Here is a 25,108-nt window from a genome sequence, read left to right as displayed (position 1 = left end):
TTTTACACTCGCGACAGGACGGATCCGTCCTTCCGCTATTTCACTGTGCCGCCGGACCGCTGCTCCGTCCCCATTGACTATAATGGGGATGGGGCAGAGCTCCGGCGCACTACGGCAGTTCGCGGTGAGAGGCCGCCGGACTAAAAAGTCGGACATGTAGGACTTTCAGTCTGGCTGCCTTTCGCCGTGCACTGCCGTAGCTCTGCCCCTGTCCCCATTATTGTCAATGGGGATGGAGCAGCAGTCCGGCGAAATAGAGGAAGGACGGATCCGACAGGGTGAACAGCCTGTCGGATACGTCCTGCCGCAAGTGTGAAAGTAGCCTTACAGAGCACAGCGGCTGTGCTTAGTATCGTGCTGAGCCCCATTCACTTCTATGGCACACAGTGACTGATGAATGTGTCGTCACTGGCTTAGGAAAAGCTGCAATACTCACAGGTGTGACGCTGCATTCTCAAACAGGAGGAGAATAGGTCATCAGTATTAAAATCTCAGAAAACCCCTTTAAACTACACGTCCCTCTGACACTAAAACCAAAAAACTGAGACTGGTGAAGTTTTTTTTTTTTTGTTAATCCCTCACCCAGCAACTCGATGCAGCCATAACAGTCACGGCTCAGACGAGCTCTTTCCACACTAACACACGTGAAAAGGTTTGAATTGCACAGTCAAATGGCTGTTATTCTTATGGCAGGTAAAGGAGCTTTTTCCGTTACACATGCTCACGCATTCACATGCTTGAACTAGAAAAAGGATTATTTAACTAGTGACATTTGCATAAACAATCAATCCTTCTCAAAGAACAGATGTATTTTTGAAAAACATGTTAGTTTATTAGGCAACGTAGACAAAACAAAGCGTCAGAAGAGATGCAAAAAATGTCGCAAACACAATTACTCATTTTTTAAAGTCATATCTTTCCAGCAGATGGATGGAAAAAACAACAGATTATAAATGTAAAAAAAACTGTAGCACCACTATAAATAAAAAATCTTTTCATATGTCTCCTTCACACCTTTTCTGCCTTTTAAAATACCATGAATTTCAAGTGTATTTTTAGGTTTATAATTATATTTTGTACAGTCAATTTTGAAGCTTTATGGAAAAAAAAAAAAAAAAAAAAAAAAAGCCAAACCTGTGGCACACTGCATTTTGACTAAGGCTAAGGTGACACTGTGATGCGAGTCGCACAACAAAAAGGGTACAACTACACTGCGACATTTATGATGACAAGCAATAGTGTTGTACTGATGCGACAGTTGCTCAAAAATTCAACTTGGATGGATTTTTTGCGACTACCCTGTCGCAGCATTAACTATCATTACAACAAATGTTGCTGTGTAGCCCTAGCCTAAAAACCTACAAAAACAAAAAAAGGTATGCAAACTCATGTTTTTGGCCAGTTCCACAAATCCCAGGCTGAGGACAGGTCAAACTAAGAGCATCATAGATGCCTAGGATTATGCAGTTAGTTCAAGACCTTAGACCTGGTCTTAAATGTGTTACACTCCTGAGCGCCTCTACCTCGACAGCATCGTAGTGTCTAAAAATGGCCAATGGTGAATTTCACATGGTTAATGTTTCCATCCAGTGACCATCCATTATGACAATAGCATCCAGAATAACAGTTACCCATTCATTTCAATGGGTAAAACATGCACATGAGCATTAGTTTTTCCTGACTATCTGTGCTTTCACAAAGAATAGCAGTGTGTGCTACCTTCATGCCTTTTCACTCAGGACTGGTCCATTCCAGTAAGTTGTCAGTGAAAATAAAGACTGACAACATATGGACATCAGCCATGTGCGGTCCACTTTTCTGACGGTTTAAGTTTGTTTGTTTTTTTATTCACATTAAAAAATGATTCAGACAAACACGAATTCAACGTGCATGTAAAATTATCCACATCATAATTAACAGACTTTGACACATTCCTTATCACTTAAGTGAAATAGGCCTAAAAAAAAGGTCATAAATGCACCGAAGAAAGAAGACATTGGCCCACTTTTCTGAAAAGCTGTGTCATTTTAGCCAGAGAAGCTTGAATAATTTATCATCATCATTTTGTCACCAGTTGATGACCACATGTAGCTTCTTTAACATACTGTACATTACGGCCATTAAAAAGGTTGTGCAGTGTTATGATAATGACCATCCACAGGATATATCATAGGCGGGGGTCTGACTCCAGGTACCCCTGCATTCTCCTCAATCTTTAACTGCATGTGGTCTACCTTGTAGCTGTGGTGCATTGTAACTGCTTGTTACATTCTAACGTGACCCCTTCAAAAAAGCCAATCTGATATTGATGACCTTCCCTGGGGATAGGTCATCAATATCGTAGCACTGCACAACCCCTTTAACACTGCCTAAATGACATGACCCTTTTCTATGCTCGGGACTATGTAGACCAGAGATGCAAAAGAGCAAAGAAAAAAAAAGTTGCAACTTTGAAGTCATGTGCGTCACTTCTACAAGCAGCAGTGCGGGATATGCACTAAACGCCTGCAACAATGTAAGTGAATGGAGTTTTACAATCCCTGCCATAAAAAACCTGCTGAATGTCAAATCCACTGCATGACCTTTCTACTGCAGCAGAGTAGAGTCTCAATATGGATTCCATTAATTGGCAGACTTAAGAGTTTTCCGAAGTTTTAATACTAAGGACCTATCCTCAAGATAAGGCATCAGTATCTGATCAGTGGGGGTCCGACACCCAGGATCCCCGCCGATCAGCTGCTTGAGAAGGCAGAAGTGTTCTTGTGAGTGCTGCGGCACTGCACTGTGTAGCAGCTGTGCTTGGTATCACACTCGGACCTGAGCTGTGCCTAAGCCATGTGACCGATGAACATGTCCCAGGGGCTAAGAAAAGGCAGTGGTGCCTTGTCAGCTGATCAGCGAGGGTCCTGGGCATCGGACTCCCACCTATCAGTATTAAAATCTCGGAAAACCCCTTTAGCAACGACAGTCAGTGGTCCACTTCACACATCCGATTGAGGAGAAAATTGGAGCCTGCAACACATGCACGACTGTATGACACTGCCATGAATTAAGGGCATCCTTATGTAAAAACCAGTGTAAAACACAAAAGAAGAAAAGATTTCCAAATGAGCAAGATTAGAAAAGAATTGATAAATCTAGTAGTCACTGGAACGTGCACCAGACAACACACAATGATGTGCATCAAACCTTTAATACGAATGACTCTAGCTCTTTCCTTGCATAACATTATTATATATGGGATAGATTAGACAGTCTTTTACAACATACCATTATTTCTTACATTTTTCACCCTACTTATTCTGTGGGGCAGAATTCTTTGGAAAATCTAACAAAACACTGTTTATTTCACAAGAAGAAAACACACAAGTCAGTTCCCAGTCTGCAAGCTTTCTTGTTGACTGGGAAATATTGAGAAGAAATGGACAAGATTATTAACCCTAAGACATCAGCCGACAGACGAGTCATATTGGTCTATAAAGTTATTCAGTTCTTGCACACAGAGTCCAGCCATCTCCTGCAGGCTGGAGCGCAGAGCACTTATCACAGCAGTCTCCATAGAGGGGTCTTTTTTCAGTAAAGTGCTGGCAACAAAGGAAAATGTTTTGCAGTCTTGAGCAAAGGCCTGGAAGGAAAGTGAAATAGGATTGAGGAGACAGCAAAAAGCTTACGCCCACATGGCTGACCAAGTCAGTGCCCATATACACTATGCACTTGTACTACTGCACCAAACATGTATAACAAACTGTACAGAGATCTCTCCAATGAGCTTTTTATACACAGGATAAAAAGTGTCTCCCCAGCTGTTGCAAAACTACAACTCCCATTATGACCGCGTGCATCTACAGTGTTTCTCCAAAAATAAGACAGTCTTTTTTTTTTTTTTTTTTTTGCTGAAAAAAATGGTTAGGGCTTATAATCTGGGTAGGGCTTGCGCAGGGCACGGGCTCTTTTGTTTACAAAAGAACACTGCTGGGCGTAAGCTTTCGCCCAGCAGTGTGTTCGGTGACGTCACCGGCTCAGATGGGTGTGCTTTAGCGCTGCCCTAGCAGTTTTACTGGCTAGGGCAGCGCTAAAGCCTGCCCATCAGTGCCATTGACGTCACCGGGCTTCCTGGCAGCCTCATGGAGAGCCCGGTACGTCACCGGAACTCTTGAAAATGCCTTTGCCCTGCGTAATTTAGTGCAGGGCAAAGGAGAGCATCGGAGCATAAACTGCTCCAATGCTCAAGTCAGGGGGGCTGCCGGGGTGAAATATAGGTTGGAGCACTGTACTTTGGAGCACATTACTAATAGAGGCTCTAAAGCAGTGCCTTATAGAGGGACCTTGTTAGTTCTGGGGGCATTGTATGGGGGGCCTTAGTGAACTGGAGGCACCATGGTGGCATAATTACTACTGGGGGTTCTGTGGGGGCACTCTAGGGGAGCATTATCACTATTGGAGGTACTGTAGAGGGCACTATTACTACTGAGGGCAGTCTTGGAGCACTATTACTATGTGGGGACAGTCTTTATGGCACCGTTATATTTATAGTATCATGTTTGGGGGCATTGGCAGCACAGCTGGCAAAGTATTAGGGGAGGATGATGGAAAAGTGAGAAATCTAGGATGTCTGTGCGCCAATCTCTGCAGAGACAAGACGCGGCTGAAATGTGAATGTGGTCTGGTCTGAACTGAGAAGATGAGGAAAGAGAACCTTGACATTAGAGAAGACATCACTGGATGTAAGAGGTATGTGGTGCTGTATTCTATTAATAATTTAATCGTATTTGAAATGAACATGGCCCATCAACTGAAATGTTTTTCTATGCGAGGCACATGTATTTGGCAGAGTTTGAGATGTCTGATGTACCGGAGATAAGGACCCTTATAAGACATGTAGACGGATAGGCTTCAGTCTGTTGGGCCTCTACAGCCCGATTAGCAATGCAAGATGCCGTGAATACAGTTTTATTCGAATTCTGTAGGATAGAATCTTACCACTTCAATCTGTTCTTTTCTTGCCAAGATAAAAGCTGTACGCAGTTCTTGTGCAGTGTCTGGCAGCTTAAAATTCACAGATCCTGTGTGCTCTTGTTCAGTGGTGCTAGCAGACACCACAGACTCGGATGGAATATCCACCCAGCAGCCCTGTAAAATAATAAAGGACACATTAAAGTTTTCCTTAATAGCTCTAGATTACATAATGAGGCCAGTAAATACCTCTGAGGTTAGCACAGAAATTAAAATTGAACATTAAAGGGTTGCATCATCTCAGACATTGATGGCATATTGGCATTCATCACTCTGAGTTCCAGAAATAACAGCCACGGCTCCATTCACTGCGATGGAACTGCTGGAAATAGCACTCAGCTATTTTCAGAACTCCCATGGTGATGAACAGGTGGTGGTCGTGCATGGAAAGTGCTCTCCATTTACTTTGAAGGCAGCAATCTGGAGATTGGTTACCACCTCTGGTACCCGCACCTAACTCATCTGACATTTATGGCAAATATGAGGAGTCAACCCCTTTAATACTACAGATTGATATATGGTGGCTTAGTGGTTATCACTATTGCCTTGCAGTGCTGGGGTCCTGGGTTTGAATCTGACCAAATACACCTGCATGGAGTTCATATGTTCACACAGTGTTTTTTTATGAAGAAAAAAAAAAAAAAAGTTACAGGTATTACATCTTAATTTAGCACCAGCTGGGACCATTATAAAGTGATGTAAATGAGAACACACAGTCCTTACTTGGAACATAAAGGTAACCATTTGTAGCTGCTTGCAAAACAGGGATGGTTAACCAAAATTAAAAGGGTGACTGGTGCCCAGGCCAGCAGGTGGCAGCAATGTACTGTAATATGGTGATTTCTGTGTATAATAATGGAGCACATGCCATTGTTCTAAACAAATTACAATTACAAAGTGTGGCATTGACGTAAAGGTACTGACCCGGAACATGAAGAGCACAAGTCAGTTTTACCAGATACGCAGTAAAAACAAAACAGATAACACTGTGACATAATTGTTTTTTTTTTCCAATTCCACCCCAATTGGCATTAGAAAGGACAACTTGTCCCGCAAAAAGCAAGTCCTCATGGTTAAGTGAAAGGAAAAAAAAAAAAAAAAAATTATGGCTCTGGGAAGGCAGGGAGGAAAAAACTAAAATGCAAAATAGCTGCGTCAGGAAGGGGTTAAATGGACTAAGGTGAATTCAGGGATATATTACCAGCAGAGGGATCTGATCAGTCTTCTCTTCATCTCTATCCTGGTTCCCGCATAGTCTCTTTACCACAAATGATTCTCCTTCCCTTTGTTCTAGACAGACGCCAAAATCTTCCACCTCTGAATGAGACCTTTTTCCAGGATTCACACTTGTTGGCAGTTCTATTGCCTGTACAATTTGCTCAGTTTGAGGCGTCTCCTACAAGAATCAAACATCACTAGAATTGCAATTCAAATCATAAAATCTAACAAAAACAAATATATGATTGGTTGATAAAGACTATAGTAAACTGGTGGAAAAACTGATCTTAAAAAATGCTATGGAAAATCCCTGCCCATAAACTCCTTCCACTGCTGGAACCCCCAGCTATCCACGGTAATCTGTTACAGCAAGTTTTTCATTGCACATTACCATTCAATAGGCTAATGTGAAATGCAGGGATGAGACGGGTTCTCCAGAGACACTCTTTTAGGCTACTTTCACACTAGCGTTCTGCTGTCCGCTCGTGAGCTCCGTTTGAAGGGGCTCACGAGCGGACCCGAACGCTTCCGTCCAGCCCTGATGCAGTCTGAATGGATGCGGATCCACTCAGACTGCATCAGTCTGGCGGCGTTCAGCCTCCGCACGGCCAGGCGGACAGCTGAACGCTGCTTGCAGCGTTCGGGTGTCCGCATGGCCGTGCGGATCCGTCCAGACTTACAATGTAAGTCAATGGGAACGGATCCGCTTGAAGATGACACCATATGGCTCAATCTTCAAGCGGATCCGTCCCCCATTGACTTTACATTGAAAGTCTGAACGGATCCGCTCAGGCTACTTTCGCACTTAGAAATTTTTCTAAGTTATTAATGCAGACGGATCCGTACTGAACGGAGCCTCCGTCTGCATTAATATGATCGGATCCGTTCAGAACGGATCCGATCAAGCGCAAGTGTGAAAGTAGCCTTAGCTGCTCCCATTCTGGCTAAGAGAATGAGGGATCATAATAAGGTACTTCTGCATCTGCAACAACCCAGAAACATAACCATGCAACCAAACATAAAATGACTGAATCGCCATTTTCTGACTTCATTATTAAAAGAAGTCCAGGACACCGTGACCATAATTTACCTACATTTCAATGTAGTATACAGGAAGGCAGCAAGCATCTATCCAGCTACCAACTTGCAAATAAAATCCAACTTTTATGGCAAAGCCATAAAAAATGTAAGGCCTCTTTCAGGTGGGCATGACGTTTTGGCACCGAATGCGTCCCGGGTGCATTGCGGCATCTGCAATGTGTTTTGCACGCGCAGGATTAAAAAAAAATGAATGTGGTACCCAGACCCGAACTTCTTCACAGAAGTTCAGGTTTGGGTTCAAGGTTGTGTAGATGTAATTATTTTCCCTTATAACATGGTTATAAAAGGGAAAATAATAGCATTGTTAAAACAGAATGCATAGTAAATTAGGGCTGGAGGGGTTAAAAAAAATATTTTAAAAAAACGTAACTCACCTTAATTCACTTGTGCGCGCAGACGGCATCTCTTCTGTCTTCTTTCTTCAGGACCTAGGTAAAGGACCTGTGGTGACTGGACCATGTGAAGAGCGCAGTGACGTCACCACAGGTCCTGAAGAAAGACAACAGAAGAGAAGCAGAGCTGCGCGAACAAGTAGATTAAGGTGAGTTAAATTATTTTTAACCCCTCCAGAGCCTATTTTTAACCCCTATTTTAGTAAGCATTCTGTTTTAAGAATGCTATTATTTTTTCCCTTATCACTAGGTTATAAGAAAAAATTGCACCCGCACGGAAATCTCCCCTGTGTGAAAGAGGTCTAAAGTGTACAGAACGTTTACTGATAACACAACCCCTTAGTCATGGCACGTCATACTAAAGGGACATGCTGAACCTGAAGTGCAATGGAGTGACCTCTACACTTCTGTTCTGTACATATTTAATAGATTTACAATAAAAGTGGGATTTCACTACTGAGCTGGATCAATGCTTACCTTCTTCCAATGAGTTTTTAATTCCATTCATAGTTAACTCAAAATTCTATAGGTAAACTATGGAAAATAAATGCACTGTCACTAGCAATGCTGTATGAAGGTGGCTACATAGTAACTGGCGTGGATTCAAGGAGTTATCCTAGAAAAGTCCCAGTCCTGGCATCCCTGCTGATCTGCCTTTTCAAGGAGCTGCTGTGTTCCCCAGAGCTCTGATGAGCGATGCAGACTCCCAGCAGCTTCCCAATGACAGCGCCGTACATCGTATAGTGGCAGTGCTTGGTATTGCAGCTTAGCCCGATTTACTTGGATGGGGCTTAGTGCAACTAGGCCACATGACCCATACACAATGATGTCACTGGCCAAGGAAGAGGCTGCAGCACTCAAGGTCTCTTCTAGGAGCTGATTGGTGAAGTACTTTATAAAGTTATGCAATTCTGGCAGTTTTTTTTCCTTATAGCATTCATCATGCATATTAAATGCAATATTTTAATATGTTGTATCATTAATACCCATATTTTTTTATTTTATTTTTTACATGAGAAATGGGAAAAGGTTTTTTTATTTTTTAAAACTTTATTCCACTGATTTTTACTTAGTTTGCTTGTACTATTAACAGCAAGACTTGTATTGCACCCTGCTACAGATGCTGTGTAACATGGCACGTCTGGGAGCCTTCAGAACTACCCTGACTACCATAGGAACCAATCAGCACTCTGCAATTATGTGAAGGGAGTGTTGACTGAAAGGCAGAGGGAGCATACCCCCAGTGTCTGAATGCTGAGATGCTATAGTCTCTATTGACCATGGCATCTAAGGGGTTAAAAAGCCAGGACTGGAGATAACTCTGACCCCAGTCACAGCCAGCACCTGCCATGTATGGAGCAGGCTTGTGTACTTGTGAGCCTGCTCCATACATTCCGTAATGACCAATGACAAACACATACAATCATTGGTTACTAAAATGCTTAAAGGGAACCTGTCATGTTCAATTTAGCCATTAAACTTATCCTTTCCAAATCTTTATTGTGTTTCCCCAGTCATATAAAATCACAATTAGAATTAAATCTGCTGCCGATTTAACTAACAATCGTTTCTTTACTTCCCACCATCTATGCAAATGTGCATAAAAGTCATATCTGACATCTCTCAGCCGAGAAGAGTCATATCTTCCCGGAGTCAAGCTCCTCAGCCCTGCCTCAGAAACGCCCCATATCAATGTAATCTCACGCATTATTCTTATAATTGAAAACGAGGTTGCGTCGCTATCGATCGCTGGGGGGGACGGATAGTTGGGAACATTTCAGCACATTGTGGCGTGAGGGGGAGAGGACATACACTGAGCTATCCGATTGCTCCAAGAAAGAAAGGGCAATTGCGCATGCGCGCGATTTCAGATGCTATTTCAAGCCAAGATGCAAGATATTCAAGCGAATATTGGCTGTCAATCAAAGTCTAGGGGGAGGGAAATAGGCGCTGATGGTGTGAGGGTAAGGAATGAATTATGCTAATGAGCATAACAGTGGGAAATCTTTAGGGGGCAATATATTAGTATAGGGAGGTCCAGAGAAGGTTATGGATGGATCGCTGGAAACTCTCATGGTAGGCAAGATTTAAGGTACCTTTAGTTTAATATGTAAAAACATGGCGACAGGTTCCCTTTAAAGAATGCCAGATTAAATAGGCAGACACCCTAACATACCTCTATCTTGGATTCTGTGATCTCTGTCTTTATGTTACATGCAGGTAGCATTTCATTTCTCTGATCAGAAAGCGGGCTTGTGATTTCTTCTTTTATCACAGTGTCTACCTTTACATCTTTGTTAGCTAGCTTTGCAGTCTCCCGTGAAAGCTTCTCACAGTCTTGTGGGGGACTGGGATCATCTTCAGGGTTTTTCTTTTTGGAGGAGCTTGTCTCACTTTCATTCTGTGATACATTTGAATACACATATGTGCATTCATGCACCTGACGGTATTTTTCTTCTTCAGGGCTTTTCTCTTTGGAGGGCGTTGCTTCACTTTCATCCTGTGATTAGAATATATACAGGTATATATAAAGAAGGCCTCATGGACACAACCATAGGTTTCTTCTCCAGGTTTTTTATGGCCTCGTGCGCACAACTATAGTTTTGGTAGTTTGGCCCATTCAATTCTGAGTCTGCAAAAATTGGGGATGTCATCCATGTGCTGCCCGCATCTGTGTGGCCTTTCCGCAAATTATAGAACATGTATATAGTCTGTACCGAGTATGCCTTGTTTAATTTAGGTTAAGATTTAACTTTTATTTATATAAATAAAATAAGAGATGAGACTGTGGAGTAAAGTGAACTCCTGCGCTATTTAGGGAAGGAGGATAGGGTCTAGATAGATAGGAAGAGGCCTGCTAACGTTCCTGTAGGGGGGCGTATTGTGTATATTAGGGATGGGCCTGATCAGACCAGTAACTCTCCCTATTTACTAACCCTACTCGACCTAGTCTAGTCAGTGGAAGTGCCTCAATGGCTGTAGTCGGGGCACTCATCCTTAGAAGGATGACCCCCAGCCTCAGGAACCTCGGGCCTATACTGTGTGTCCCTATACACTTACCTCCCAGTTAGAGATATTCTGTGTCATCATCTGACGCGTTTCGCCAGGTAGGAACTTGGCTCTTCAGGGGAAAAAAAAGGATGTTCAGGTGCCAGGAGCAGTGGCTGTGCGCCTGTTTCGATCAAGCGGCAGTGGCAATCTTCTAGTGCTATATAACAAGGCATACTCGGTACAGACTATATACATTTTGAGAATACTGAGAAATTTATGAGTGGGTCTACCTAACTTAGACACCAACTATAAACGTATGAAAAATTATAGAACACGTCCTATTCTTGTTTGTTGTGCGGAAAAGAATAGCGGGTTCTAGTAGAAAAATGAGGCATGCACATGGCCGCTAATTCATATTTTGTGGATCCACAAATTGGATATGGTCGTGTGCATGTGGGAAAGTTGTTGCAATGTCATACACGATGAAGAGTTGGCTTGTAAGATGCCTTACCTCACTTATGCCTGGTGTTAATGTTACAACAGTACGACCGGGATTATGGATCACTACAACAGAAAACAGATGAATGGCTGGTTTTACAAAGCTCTTTAGATTGCTTAGATTACAGGAGTAATTCTAAAATCACAAGTTTATGGCGTAATTAAAAAAAAGCCCACAAGACTATATAAATATACTTATAAACTAGCATAGAAGATCAGGTAGTTAAAATCTGTTATTAAAAAATTACTGCAGAATAAAATTGCGGGAAAGGTTTAGCAATTAAAGCCCAAAAAATAAAAATAAAATTGAACAATTTGATAGAGATATGAATATCTGTCTATTTTTTTATGTAACTAGATTGCTTTTCTTATGTAGTTACTTTAAGCTGCTTCTTCCTTATCTAAGCAGTGCCTTCCCCTTCCCCCTTTGCTCCGAGCTGTCTGTATCTCAGCAGTAAGAAGAGGGCGGGGGGGGGCAGCACGCAGCTGTGTGCTGAGCTCATCCTGACTTCTCCCTATCCTTGAAGTGTCATATGACATAAGCAGCATTAATGTTCATACGACTCCAGTACAAGATGGCGCCGATGCACAGATGTTTACATTAAATTCACATACCAAAGTTTGTAAGAAAAAAAAAAAAAAAAAAAAAAAAGATAGTCTTTGATCAGCTTGTGTCAGCGTCTAGTCTCTCTGCCACGTGTGGCTATTATCCCCTTGAGGGTACCTTGATTTGGAGCACCAGAGTGTATCTTAAATGCTTTAATTAAAGCAACTGCAACAAATATGTATTGATTTTTGAGCACTTTAATTTTACCACTTGTCTACTGCTGCACAATTTTATATGTCGAGGCAGTAGGCTCTAACCCACTGTATAAAGGCAGCAGGTTACATTACAATCTGTCAGCGTTCTGTGGCGCTGCAGATCACTATGAACGCTTATCATTAGACAGCTGCGGTCACAATGAAGATCCCGGAGACCAACCAAAGTGGTCACCGGACAAAGATCCTCTGAAAAAAATCCAGTAAGGGGAACACGTGGCTAAGATCCTTAGTGTGAAAGGGATCCCTGCTGGCTGTAAAGTGAACTGTGATCCTGCTGTCTGATTTAACCTCCTTCTGCCCTGATGGTAGCAGAATGTGTTAATTCACTTTGTTTAATATACATTTTTTTCAACATTTTCAGAGTTTTTTTCTTCAATCATTTTTTTATTTTTTTTTATGTAACTAATGTGTCCTGTGAAAAATATCATTAACCACATATAGGTTAGCTCAGAGATTAAATATTAGATAGGCCCATAGCTAAAACTGGCCAGGCACACACAAGCGAGTTCAGCACCAGAAACTTACTGTGTTGGCAGTGCGAGTTCTCATTCTGACATCTGCTCCTCTGACAGGATCGCACAGCATTATAACGGATTTATAATGCTGTGTGTCTTAGTAACTACAGAATTACACAAAACATAATGCTGTCAGTGTAATTCAGTAGATACAGGTCTAACAGGGACACACAGCCTTATAAATCATTATAGTGCTGTGTGATCCTGTCAGATGAGCAGTGTTCAGTCTCTTCAACTGACACAGTTACTTCTCTATTTTGGGAGTGTTTCTATATATATATATATATATATATATATATATATATATATATATATATATATACACACACACACATATATATATACTGTGTGTGTGTGTGTTTGTGTGTGTGTATATATATATATATATATATTTTTTTTTTTTTAAACTAAACTAGTGCATTCCATTCTTTTTTCCTATTCTTGATGTCCTAATCTGTTTAATCTAAAAAAGCATTTTTCAAACAGCGTTTGTCAGTTCTAGAAAATGAATGGAGTGGAAGCAAACATGCATGCCTTGCTGCTCCATTCATATGGGGGAAATAGGACTGCATTCTCATGATTGGAGAGAGTCCCAGCCTTCGATCAGAAACTTACACCATTATCCTATTGATATCTGATAGGTTTCCAAATTTGGCATAGCAATTTTAATATTTCAGCTCACCTTTTTGTGCAGGTTGTGGTGTACTGGTATTCCCTCGAATTTCATTTTCATTCTTATGGGCTTTTACGGGCTTATGGGAATATTTCTTATGTGGAGTCTCTGGGACATTGCCCCGATATCGAGAAGAAGGTTCTCCACGTCCTCGTTGGTAGCCACCACGATAATATGTGTCTTTTCGATAGCTACCATCATGACGGCCCCCTCTGTTGTATACAGGTTCTCTATGCTCTCGATATTCATTAAATGAAGAATTGTCATGATATGACCCATAGTTGTCGTGTTCCCTAAAAATAAAGGAATATTAACAGTTGACTAACTATAAAATACTTTTTTTTTTATTTTTTACAAGCCTTCATATAGTGACTGCCATAAATGGTGCTCCTACTACATGGTTTGGGGGTTCATTTTTGTCTGGAACTACACATCAGTTGAAGATGACCCTCTCCCTACCTGTGATCATGGTAGCCTCCTCTGTATGGCCTGGAGCGATGGCTTCTAGGTGGAGGAATCTTTACAAGAAAAATAAATAAGAATTAGAACTACTCCAATCTCTACTGGATGAGTAACCTCCTGCACATAGAAAACACCAGCATATAACAGGGAACGCTAGGGTGAAATGAGACACCAAGTGTATATTCCACAACAAAATATAGTACAGACCACATTCACTCAGTGTACAAATGATTTTCAAATTCATAGAATGCCCCTTCTGTTACTAAAATGTTGCAGATATCTGTGCTCAATCTTCAACATCTGCATGTAACCCAAATTTCTTTTATTTCAGTTTTTGAGAATTTTCATGTGGAATTACTTTCGGAAAAATTATACGATCTGAGAATTGACCCTAAGACCACTTTCACAGTATTTTTCATCTGTATATCATAGATCCAAAGACGATCCTTTAAAAAAAAAAAAAAAAAAAAAGTTTGCAATGCTGTTTCCATACAGCATTAAAATGTATGGACTCAGTGTAGCAAAACTTTGTAAGGCAGAACATTTCCAAAACCTATTTTTTGGGGGGGACTAATTTGGTAAATTTGATAACCCTTTAGGTGTTTCACGGGAACCAAATCAAAGAGCTGAAATTTTGAAATGTTGTTTGAAAATTTTCAATTTCAGTGCTTTATATTTTTTTTTTAGGACACAGCAGGAGATAAAATTGATTTTTTTAAAATATTTATGAATCAGATTCTGCCGTTATTAGAAATATCCTGTATGTGGCCTCTGAGTGAAACATGAATTAGCATGATTTTCAGGTGACAAAACTTAACAGCCTACAAATGACCCCATTTTGGATATTACACTACCTCACTGAAATCATCTAGAATTGTTTTCCAATAATACAATGCTTTAGCCCCAATGTCTAGGAGTAAACGAGAAAAAAAATAAAAAGTAATTTCTGATTAGGGTTCAGATGTGAGAGAGCACCATTTGGCTTTTGGAGGGAAGATATGGATAGTATGGTTTTCATTGCATGCCTCGTTTGTGTACAGTGGAAAACCAACTGACCATATTTTGGAAACAACCATTCAAAAATTTACTTAGGGGTTTTAGTGGCTGTTTTAACCCCATACTTGTTTTACATTCGTTTTAAGACTGGGAAGTGAAAAAAAAAACAAAAAACGAATATATTGAAAAAGTACATAGCTGCAAACAGAAGAAAATACAAAACAATACCCCTATGTGGACGTAAACTGCAGCACATGTGCATATGAAGTATATTCTGGCGATTTATAAAAGCATTGGCTGACAATTGCAGATGCTCATAGGTGAAAGAGAGAAACATCCCCATATTAGAAACCATACACCTCAGCCAGATGGACACAGATTATGACATTATATACTTTGTGGAACTTGAAATGTATGTACATGATTAGTTTTTTATATGTGATGATATGCTATTCTGATTGTTTTATTTAATGATATATAATGTTGCTTGAGAACGGTCCCAGCAAACGGACAGAAACGTTGCATGGGTGAATAAAGGGTTGACATTTTTTCACCAATTGGAAGTGCTGCAGTCTTTTTACAAGCTATATCCATTCATATCCCCCAGCTATTCTTCCATACTTTACTGTCCACCCTCACACGATTTATGTGGGGCGGAGGGGGGATCCCAAGAATAGCCAAACACAGTGGAGGACTTGACTTACCAGACTTTATTTTATGTATTCGTTCCACACATTTACTGGAGGGTGGTGGATTGGTGCCGACATCATTCACACAAACAGTGGATCACGGTAGAACAATCCTTTATGCCTACTCCGTTGGCTGTGACCCCCTGGCTGGGGACTCCTATACAACTAGCAGTATGTACCCACCCCACCATAAGCTCAACATTTTGTCTGGCATCTTCTGTTTTTGCGTTACCGGATGTCTCCCCATCCCCTTCTCCAATGATTCCTATTCTGGGCAACCCTATGTTTCCCCAGGGAGTGGACCAAAGACCATTCAAACTAGGGCGGCCGATAGGTTAGCTCTCTCTACAGTCTCTCAACAACACTTCGTAACTACTGACCATGTCGAATTGGCAATCTCAGCAATTGTGACATTTCCTTACATCGCCTCCCCAAGCCTCAACATGCACAAAGGATAGGACTGCCTTTGAACGTATCTGTAATATAACAGGGTGATAAGAAAGGCCCTTCTCTCAAATTTATGGTCTACTCATCTCCCCACTTACTCAACTGGGAAAAAGACTTGGGAATTACCTTTACAACTGAACAGAAGGAACTTCTTTACAGTACCTCACAAGACTTCCATTGCCAGTAAAATTCAGGAGGTGGGGTTTAAGGTCCTCTCCAGGTAGTATAGGGTACCGTACAAACTACATTCTCTTTTCCCTGCAGTCTCCCTGCTGCATTCGCGATGCAGAGATGCTCGTGGAACAATTTTACATACCAGGTTTTCCGCTTTATAAGACGCATTTTTCTCCCCCCCCCAAAAAGTGTGAGAGTGTGTGTGTGGGGGGTGTTAGTGCGTCTTATAAAGTGAATAGTGCAATTTTTACATTGCTGACACTGATACATCGCCGGCCACTATGCTGCACAGCCTGTGATGTATCAGTTACAGTAAGCGGGTGGGAGAAGGGGCTAGAGGCCGCAACTGCTGTTGCACACGCAGTGGGGCCTGATGCAGTGACTGTACCCATTACACCGTGCACGCTCACAGCAGTCTCAATATGTAAAGTCTAATCATTAATCAGTGGCTCTGGTTTGTTTAACTAGCGTAATTGTGTGTAGTAGTACTCACTAAAAAAGCGGCGGGCAGACCGGCAGTGTAACATCACTCATTCATTCACATTCCTCCCACTTCCTTAACCACCTCAGCCCCCCTAGCTTAAACACCCTTAATGACCAGACCACTTTCTACAATTCTGCACTACACTACTTTCCCCGTTTATTGCTCAGTCATGCAACTTACCACCCAAATGAATTTTACCTCCTTTTCTTCTCACTAATAGAGCTTTCATTTGGTGGTATTTCATTGCTGCTGACATTTTTACTTTTTTTGTTATTAAAATTGAAATTTAACGAAATTTTTGCAAAAAACAAAACAAAAACGACATCCATATATAAATTTTTCGCTAAATTTATGGTTCTACACGTCTTTGATAAAAAAAAATAAAAATAAAATGTTTGGGTAAAAAAAATATAAAAATGATTTGGGTAAAAGTTATAGCGTTTACAAACTACGGCACAAAAATTTGAATTTCCGCTTTTTGAAGCAGCTCTGACTTTCTGAGCACCTGTCATGTTTCCTGAAGATCTACAATGCCCAGACAGTAGAAAAACCCTACAAATGTCCCCATTTCGGAAAGTAGACACCCTAAGGTATTCGCTGATGGACATAGTGAGTTCATAGAACTTTTTATTTTTTGTCACAAGTTAGCGGAAAATGATGGGTTTTTTTTTCCTTACAAAGTCTCATATTCCACTAACTTGTGACAAAAAATAAAAACTTCCATGAACTCACTATGCCCAACATGAAATACCTTGGGGTGTCTTCTTTCCAAAATGGGGTCACTTGTGGGGTAGTTATACTGCCCTGGCATTTTAGGGGCCCAAATGCGTGCAAAGTAGTTTGAAATCAAAATGTGTAAAAAATGGCCTGTGAAATCCAAAAGGTGCTCTTTGGAATGTGGGCCCCTTTGCCCACCTAAGCTGCAAAAAAGTGTCACCTCTGGTATCGCCGTACTCAGAAGAAGTAGGGCAATGTGTTTTGGGGTGTTTTTTTTTACATATACCCATGCTGGGTGAGAGAAATATCTTGGCAAAAGACAACTTTTCCCATTTTTTTTATACAAAGTTGGCATTTGACCAAGATATTTATCTCACCCAGCATGGGTATATGCAAAATGACACCCCAAAACACATTCCCCAACTTCTCCTGAGTACGGCGATACCACATATGTGACACTTTTTTGTATCCTAGATGCGCAAAGGTGCACAAATTCCTTTTAGGAGGGCATTTTTAGACATTTGGATCCCAGACTTCTTCTCACGCTTTAGGGCCCCTAAAAAGCCAGGGCAGTATAAATACCCCGCGTGACCCCATTTTGGAAAGAAGACACCCCAAGGTATTCAATGAGGGGCATGCCGAATTCAAGTTAGGACAAGTTAGTGGAAATTGATTATTATTTTTTTCCTCACAAAGTCTCCCTTTCCGCTAACTTGAGACAAAAATTTCAATCTTTCATGGACTCAATATGCCCCTCAGCGAATACCTTGGGGTGTCTTCTTTCCAAAGTGGGGTCATTTGTGGGGTGTTTGTACTGCCCTGGCATTTGAGGGTCTCCGCAATCATTACATGTATGGCCAGCATTAGGAGTTTCTGCTATTCTCCTTATATTGAGCATACGGGTAATGAGATATTTTTTTGAACAAAATATTGAAAATTCAAATTCTAAAAATTGAACGGCACAGATTTCTTCATTCGCAGCGATCAACGTGGATGAAAAAAATCTCTGCCCAAAAAAAAAAAAAAAAAAAAAAAAAAAAAAAAGAGGGGAAAGGAGTCTGCCAGGACATAGGAGCTCCGCCCAACATCCATAACCACTTAGCTCGTATGCCAGGATTTTATTTATTTTTTATATATACAAAGTGTTTGCCAAAGCATATGAACACCGCCGCCTCCTCAGCTCATATGCCTCGGCAAACGTATCTTTTACTGCAAAGGAGAAATCTCGTCTTGCAGCGCCGCATACACAGACTTTTGTGCAACCTGACAGCAGCGCAATGCTTCTGTCAGAATGCACATCAGTGCTGCAGCTAGTCGATCGGTTGGTCCACCTGGAAGGTAAAAAAGAACAAAACAAGAAAAAACCAGGCCGCAACGCAATAAATTTATTAACTTTATAATAACTTTTGAACAGAACATATAAACTTTATTAAACTTTTTGAACATAACGTTAACTTTTTTTTTTTTTACCTTTTACCTTTATAGGACAAACCTCTCCTTCCCCATGGGACAATGTGCAAAGCACAAATCGCCCAAAGATGTGGCGAAGTACATTATGCACTTTGTCCCAGGTGAAAGGTGAATATACAGACACCTCCTTATACCAGCGCCTGGTGCATCGGGAAACTAAATACGAAGCCAACATCTGGTGATTGAAGTCCACCTCTCCCATGAGCAAATTATAGTCGTGGACACAGAGGGGCTTTTCAATGACACTGGTTGCTCGTTCAATTTGTATTGTCGTGTCTGCGTAAATGGAGGAGAGCATGTAAACGTCACGCTTGTCTCTCCATTTCACCACGAGCAGTTCTTCATTACACAAGGCAGCCCTCTCCCCCCCTTGCAAGCCGTTGGGGGAAGCCCGTGCGACTAGTTCGCGCAGTGCCACAGCAGCCAATCTGTTCTAGGAACAAATGCCTGAAGAGGGGCACACTTGTGTAGAAATTGTCCACATAAAGATGGTACCCCTTGCCAAATAAGGGTGACACCAAGTCCCAGACTGTCTTCCCACTGCTCCCCAGGTAGTCAGGGCAACCGACCGGCTCCAGGGTCTGATCTTTACCCTCATAGATCCGAAATTTGTGGGTATAGCCTGTGGCCCTTTCACAGAGCTTATACAACTTGGCGCGGGCGCGCTTGCTTGGGATGTATTGTTTGAAGCCAAGGCGCCCGGTAAAATGTATAAGGGACTCGTCTACGTAAATGTTTTGCTCAGGGGTATACAAATCTGCAAATTTCTGGTTGAAGTGGTCTATGAGGGGCCGAATTTTGTGGAGCCGGTCAAAAGCTGGGTGGCCTCTGGGACGAGAGGTGCTATTGTCACTAAAGTGCAGGAAACGCAGGATGGCCTCAAATCGTGCACTGGACATGGCAGCAGAGAACATGGGCATGTGATGAATTGGGTTCGTGGACCAATATTCATGCTTTTTGGTTAGACCCATGTTCAGGAGAAGGCCCAGAAAAAAATTTAATTCGGAAACTTGGACGGGTTTCCACCGGAAAGGCTGGGCATAAAAGCTTCCCGGGTTGGCGGATATAAATTGAGTGGCATACCGTTTTGTTTCTGCCACGACTATGTCCAAGAGCTCTGCAGTCAAGAACAGCTCAAAAAATCCGCTGATGGGCAACTACCTAACCAAGGGGCCTAAACTATCCTAAAACCTAACAGTCAATACCAGTGAAAAAAAAAGTGACAGTTTACACTTTTTTCCCCTTCACTAGATGATTGACAGGGGCGATCAAGGGGTTAATTGGGGTGATGGGGGGGGGGTGATCTGGGGGCTAAGTGTTGTGTCTTGTGTACTCACTGTGAACTGTGCTCCTCTGCTGAGACCAAACGACGAAAAGGACCAGCAGAGGAGCACAGCAGCCATTTAACACATTTTATTTATAAATATAATGTGTTAACTGGCTTCGGATTATTTTTTTTTTAAATCATCAGCTTGCCCGCGACGATCATTGGCTGGCAAGCTGATGACGTGACCCCCCTCTAACTTTTGCCGGCCCGCGATGCGCACGCGCGGGCTGGCTGAGCGCGTCATCTCACGTCTCACGAGATGACGCATATATGCTAGACTGTGCCTCAGATTGCCGCCTCCGGACCGCGATCCTGCGTTAGGCGGTCCGGAGGCGGTTATTGAAGCTGGCGGAGCAGGAGCGTGAATGAGTGAGGTTACGCTACCAGCCTGCCTGCTGCTTTGATAGTACTACTACAGACTACTACGGCCAATGTCTGCAGTGAATATAGTATGTGACCCTGCTATATATTATAAAATAATTTAGTCTTTCTGATACTGCCCCCAGACTGCATCCACCAGCACCGAAGGTACATGCCCTGTTAGTGCCCCTTAGCTAAGACCCTGTGCAGGAGCCCCACCTGTACTACTCTAATGGCAACAATAGGGTTAACCAATGTACTAACCCCTTTTAGAGTACCACAAAGAGACAAAGTGTTAAGCTTGATCCATTTTGGCTTATTTTGCTGTTGTGACTCTAAACATCTTGTCCTGGTCTCTGAAGAAGCTGGCGCTACATGCGGTATCAGGAGAAGAGGGGAGCTGATGAAACACTTTGTCATTCCTCAGGAAAGACACTTCTGCTATGTTATTGCCACAAGTACTTACAGCTACAAATTACAACCACAGCAACCCCCATATCAGAGTCATCCACAGATCCCTCATAACCGTGTCATCCACATATCCCCCATGACAATGCATCATCCAGAGATGCCCCCATAACAATGAGTCATCCACAGATCACCCACCATTAGTTCAAAACCCACCAAAAGCACACCTTTTTGTTTAAAATATTTTTTTCCCTTATTTTCCTCCTCAAAAACCTAGGTGTGTCTTATAATCAGGTGCGTCTTATAAAGCGAAAAATACGGTATCTTCTGTGAGTGCTCCGTGTTAGCAGGATATTGGACTGAAGTATGGCGTATTACATCCAAATTTACTTCTCACGCTCTCCCTAAAGACGCCTGCTTTCTTTCTGCTCCATCACCGTGATATTCCTCTACCCACATATAGGAAGTCAGTGGTGTGCCATCTAGTCAGTAGTGCGAGGGCTTGTATCCCTTGCATGTGGAAACAAACGTTGACTCCCAGACTGGCAGTCTAGTTCAGTAAAATTCAGGAGGTCATGAGAATGGGGGACCTAACTGCATCTATGAGGGGTACGCATGCCAAATTTCATAAAGTATGGCGACATTGGTTATTGTTCCAGGGTTCCCAGGAGTACAAAACGCTGTTGGCAACATTACTGGGACAGGGTTATTGCACCCCCCCCCCCCTTCCCTCCTGTTTTTCTAACTCTGCCCTTCTGCCATTCTTCTATTATAAAAGAGTTCTCTCATCACAGACAATCACTAGTATATGGCCCCATTGTCTTATAGGTGCATGTCCCACCACCGAGATCCGCACCTATTTCGAGATTGGAGCCCCAAAAGGGTTGGATGGGGTACTGCGCATGTGCAGCTGCCCTCTATTAATTCTCTATGGGGCCGCCGAAAATAGCCAAGCGCCATTCAGAGTCCTCCAGCCATCACCTTGCAGGGCTCTGTTCCCAATATAGGTACAGGTTCCAGCGGTGGGACCCGCACCTATAACCCCTTTAAGGCCATCCTATTCATTAGGCAGCATTACTAGTGTTTCTTGTATTCTTGATGGTTTCGCCCAGGATATGGGTTTTGATGTACATTTGATAAGCATATTTCGGGTCAATGGATAAATTTTTGGCCATTCAAGATACCACTATCTTTTCTAATGTTTCATTGAAAAATTAAAGCATCAAAAAAATATAAAAAAAAATAATTGATAGGTACAGTGTATGTAGGTATTACTGGTGTTTATAATATAAAACAACATTATTGGTTTGCACAATACATAGCAGAACTATGGTTGAATACAGGGTACTTTCACACTTGCATTAAAGTTTTCCGGTATTGAGTTCGTTAGTAGGGGCTCAATCCTAACGCATTCTGAATGGAGAGCAATCCGTTCAGTATGCGTCAGGATGTCTTCAGTTCAGTCACTATTACAGTATTTGGTCAGAGAAAATACCGCAGCATGCGTCCAAAATTCCGGAACACTTCCCATTGAAATGCATTAATGCACAAATAATCTGGCAAAACAGATCAGATTTTCTGGTCTGCACAGAGCTTCAACCACTTAAGGACCACAGGTTTATACCCCCCTAGTGACCAGGCCCTTTTTTACAAATTGGCACTCCACAACTTTAGTGGTATATTGCTCGGTCATGCAACTTACCACCCAAATGAATTTTACCTCCTTTTCTTCTCACTAATAGAGCTTTCATTTGGTGGTATTTCATTGCTGCTGACATTTTTACTTTTTTTGTTATTAATTGAAATTTTAAGATTTTTTTGCAAAAAAAAAAAAGACATTTTTCACTTTCAGTTGTAAAATTTTGCAAAAAAAAAAAAACGACATCCATATATAAACTTTTCGCTAAATTTATTGTTCTACATGTCTCTGATTAAAAAAAAAAAATGGTTTGGGTAAAAAAAAAATGTTTGGGTAAAAGTTATAGCGTTTATAAACTATGGTACAAAAATTTGAATTTCCGCTTTTTGAAACAGCTCTGACTTTCTGAGCACCTCACTCGCCATGCCCCTCACGGAATACCTTGGGGTGTCTTCTTTCCAAAATGGGGTCACTTGTGGCGTAGTTATACTGCCCTGGCAATTTAGGGGCCCAAATGCGTGAGAAGTAGTTTGAAATCAAAATCTGTAAAAAATGGCTGGTGAAATCCTAAAGGTGCTCTTTGGAATGTGTGCCCCTTTGCCCACCTCGGCTGCAAAAAAGTGTCACATATGTGGTATCGCCGTACTCAAGAGAAGTTGGGGAATGTGTTTTGGGGTGTCATTTTACATATACCCATGCTGGGTGAGAGAAATATCTTGGCAAAAGACAACATTTCCCATTTTTTTATACAAAGTTGGCATTTGACCAAGATATTTATCTCACCCAGCATGGGTATATGTAAAATGACACCCCAAAACACATTCCCCAACTTCTGCTGAGTACGGCGATACCACATGTGTGACACTTTTTTGCAGCCTAGATGCGCAAAGGTGCACAAATTCCTTTTAGGAGGGCATTTTTAGACATTTGGATCCCAGACTTCTTCTCACGCTTTAGGGCCCCTAAAAAGCCAGAGCAGTATAAATACCCCACATGTGACCCCATTTTGGAAAGAAGACACCCCAAGGTATTCAATGAGGGGCATGGCGAGTTCATAGAAAAAAACATTTTTGGCATAAGTTAGCGGAAATTGATTTTTTTTTAGTTTTTTCTCACAAAGTCTCAATTTCTGCTAAGTTGGGTCAAAAATTTAAAACTTTCATGGACTCAATATGTCCCTCAGCGAATACCTTGGGGTGTCTTCTTTCCAAAATGGGGTCATTTGTGGGGTGTTTGTACTGCCCTGGCATTTGAGGGTCTCCGCAGTCATTACATGTATGGCCAGCATTAGGAGTTTCTGCTATTCTTATATTGAGCATACAGGTAGAGATTTTTTTTTCCGTTCAGCCTCTGGGCTGAAAGAAAAAAATGAACGGCACAGATTTCTTCATTCGCATCGATCAATGTGGATGAAAAAATCTCTGCCCAAAAAAAAAAAAAAAGAAGGGGAAAGGCGTCTGCCAGGACATAGGAGCTCCGCCCAACATCCATACCCACTTAGCTCGTATGCCCTGGCAAACCCGATTTCTCCATTCACATCAATCAATGTGGATGAATAAATCATTGCCGGGATTTTTTATATATTTTTTTATATATACAAAGTGTTTGCCAAAGCATAGGAACGCCGCCTCCTCCTCAGCTCGTATGCCTTGGCAAACGTATCTGTTACTGCAGAGGAGAAATCTCGTCTTGCAGCGCCGCATACACTGACTTTTGTGTAATCTGACAGCAGCGCAATGCTTCTGTCAGAATGCACATCTGTGCTGCAGCTGCTTGATCGCTTGGTCCACCTAGAAGGTGTAAAAAAAAAAAAAAAAAAAAAAAAAAAAAAAAAACAGGCCGCAACGCAATACATTTATTAACATTAACTTTTATAAACTTTTGAAACAGAACAATAACTTTTTTGCTTACCGGTGATTTTTTTTTTTTTTTAGTTTTTTTTAACCTTTATTGAACAAACCTCTCCTTCCCCATGGGACAATGTGCAAAGCGCAAATCACCCAGAGATGCGGCGAAGTACATTATGCACTTTGTCCCAGGTGAAAGGAGAGGTTTGTGGCAGCTCTGTGTGAAAGGGCCCTAAGACCCCTGTGTGCCTGTCCTGTGTACGCAATCCCTATGCTAATAGTGTACCTGAGTGTGGAACTTGCGGAAACACTCCACTATGCATAGGGCAGGCTGGTCAGGACAGTCAGGACAAAAAAAGGTGGTGTCACGCCTTATTCCACCCCTGCTACAGACACGACATCTTTTTCTTGGGGAACGTTGAGTTGGGGTACCAGGATAGACAGACGGGAAGTGTCTGCCATGTAGCCGGCTCACTACATCAGGGCCTTGGGGCATGGACCCTCCTGGATACAGGATTTCCAAAATGATCTCTTCCTGGAATTTTAGGAAGGATCCTGTTCTCCCAGCCTTACTGTAGATAACAAAACTATTGTACATCGCCAATTGGATCAAATAAACAGACACCTTCTTATACCAGCGTCTGGTTCTGCGGGAAACTAAATAGGGAGCCAACATCTGGTCATTGAAATCCACCCCTCCCATGTGAAGGTTATAGTCGTGGACAGAGAGGGGTTTCACAATGACTCCAGTTGCCCGTTCAATTTGGACAGTCGTGTCTGCGTGAATGGTGGACAGAAGGTAAACGTCCCTCTTGTCCCTCCACTTCACCGCGAGCAGTTCTTGGTCACACAAGGCAGCCCTCTC

At 41.9% G+C, this 25,108-nt stretch overlaps 1 protein-coding gene across 4 annotated transcripts in view; it reads right to left on the bottom strand.

Annotated features, from left to right (window-relative positions):
- Nucleotides 1–1,077: 1,077 nt before the first annotated feature.
- Nucleotides 1,078–25,108, bottom strand: part of LOC122933350 (periphilin-1-like) — an 86,518-nt gene continuing 62,487 nt past the window's right edge. For all 4 annotated transcript variants that reach the window (XM_044288299.1, XM_044288301.1, XM_044288300.1 and 1 more), the window contains exons 4-10: nt 13,683–13,741; nt 13,233–13,516; nt 11,227–11,279; nt 9,901–10,224; nt 6,215–6,409; nt 4,981–5,130; nt 1,078–3,625 (exon numbers count right to left, since the gene is read on the bottom strand). In XM_044288299.1, coding sequence (XP_044144234.1) covers nt 3,449–3,625; nt 4,981–5,130; nt 6,215–6,409; nt 9,901–10,224; nt 11,227–11,279; nt 13,233–13,516; nt 13,683–13,741 — 1,242 coding nt within the window. In that variant the 3' untranslated portion in view covers nt 1,078–3,448. The remainder of the gene's footprint in view (nt 3,626–4,980; nt 5,131–6,214; nt 6,410–9,900; nt 10,225–11,226; nt 11,280–13,232; nt 13,517–13,682; nt 13,742–25,108) is intronic.

Source organism: Bufo gargarizans, chromosome 3 (assembly GCF_014858855.1).
Source record: "Bufo gargarizans isolate SCDJY-AF-19 chromosome 3, ASM1485885v1, whole genome shotgun sequence".
Classification (NCBI taxonomy): Eukaryota; Metazoa; Chordata; class Amphibia; order Anura; family Bufonidae; genus Bufo; species Bufo gargarizans.
This window is presented reverse-complemented; position numbering and strand designations above follow the sequence as displayed.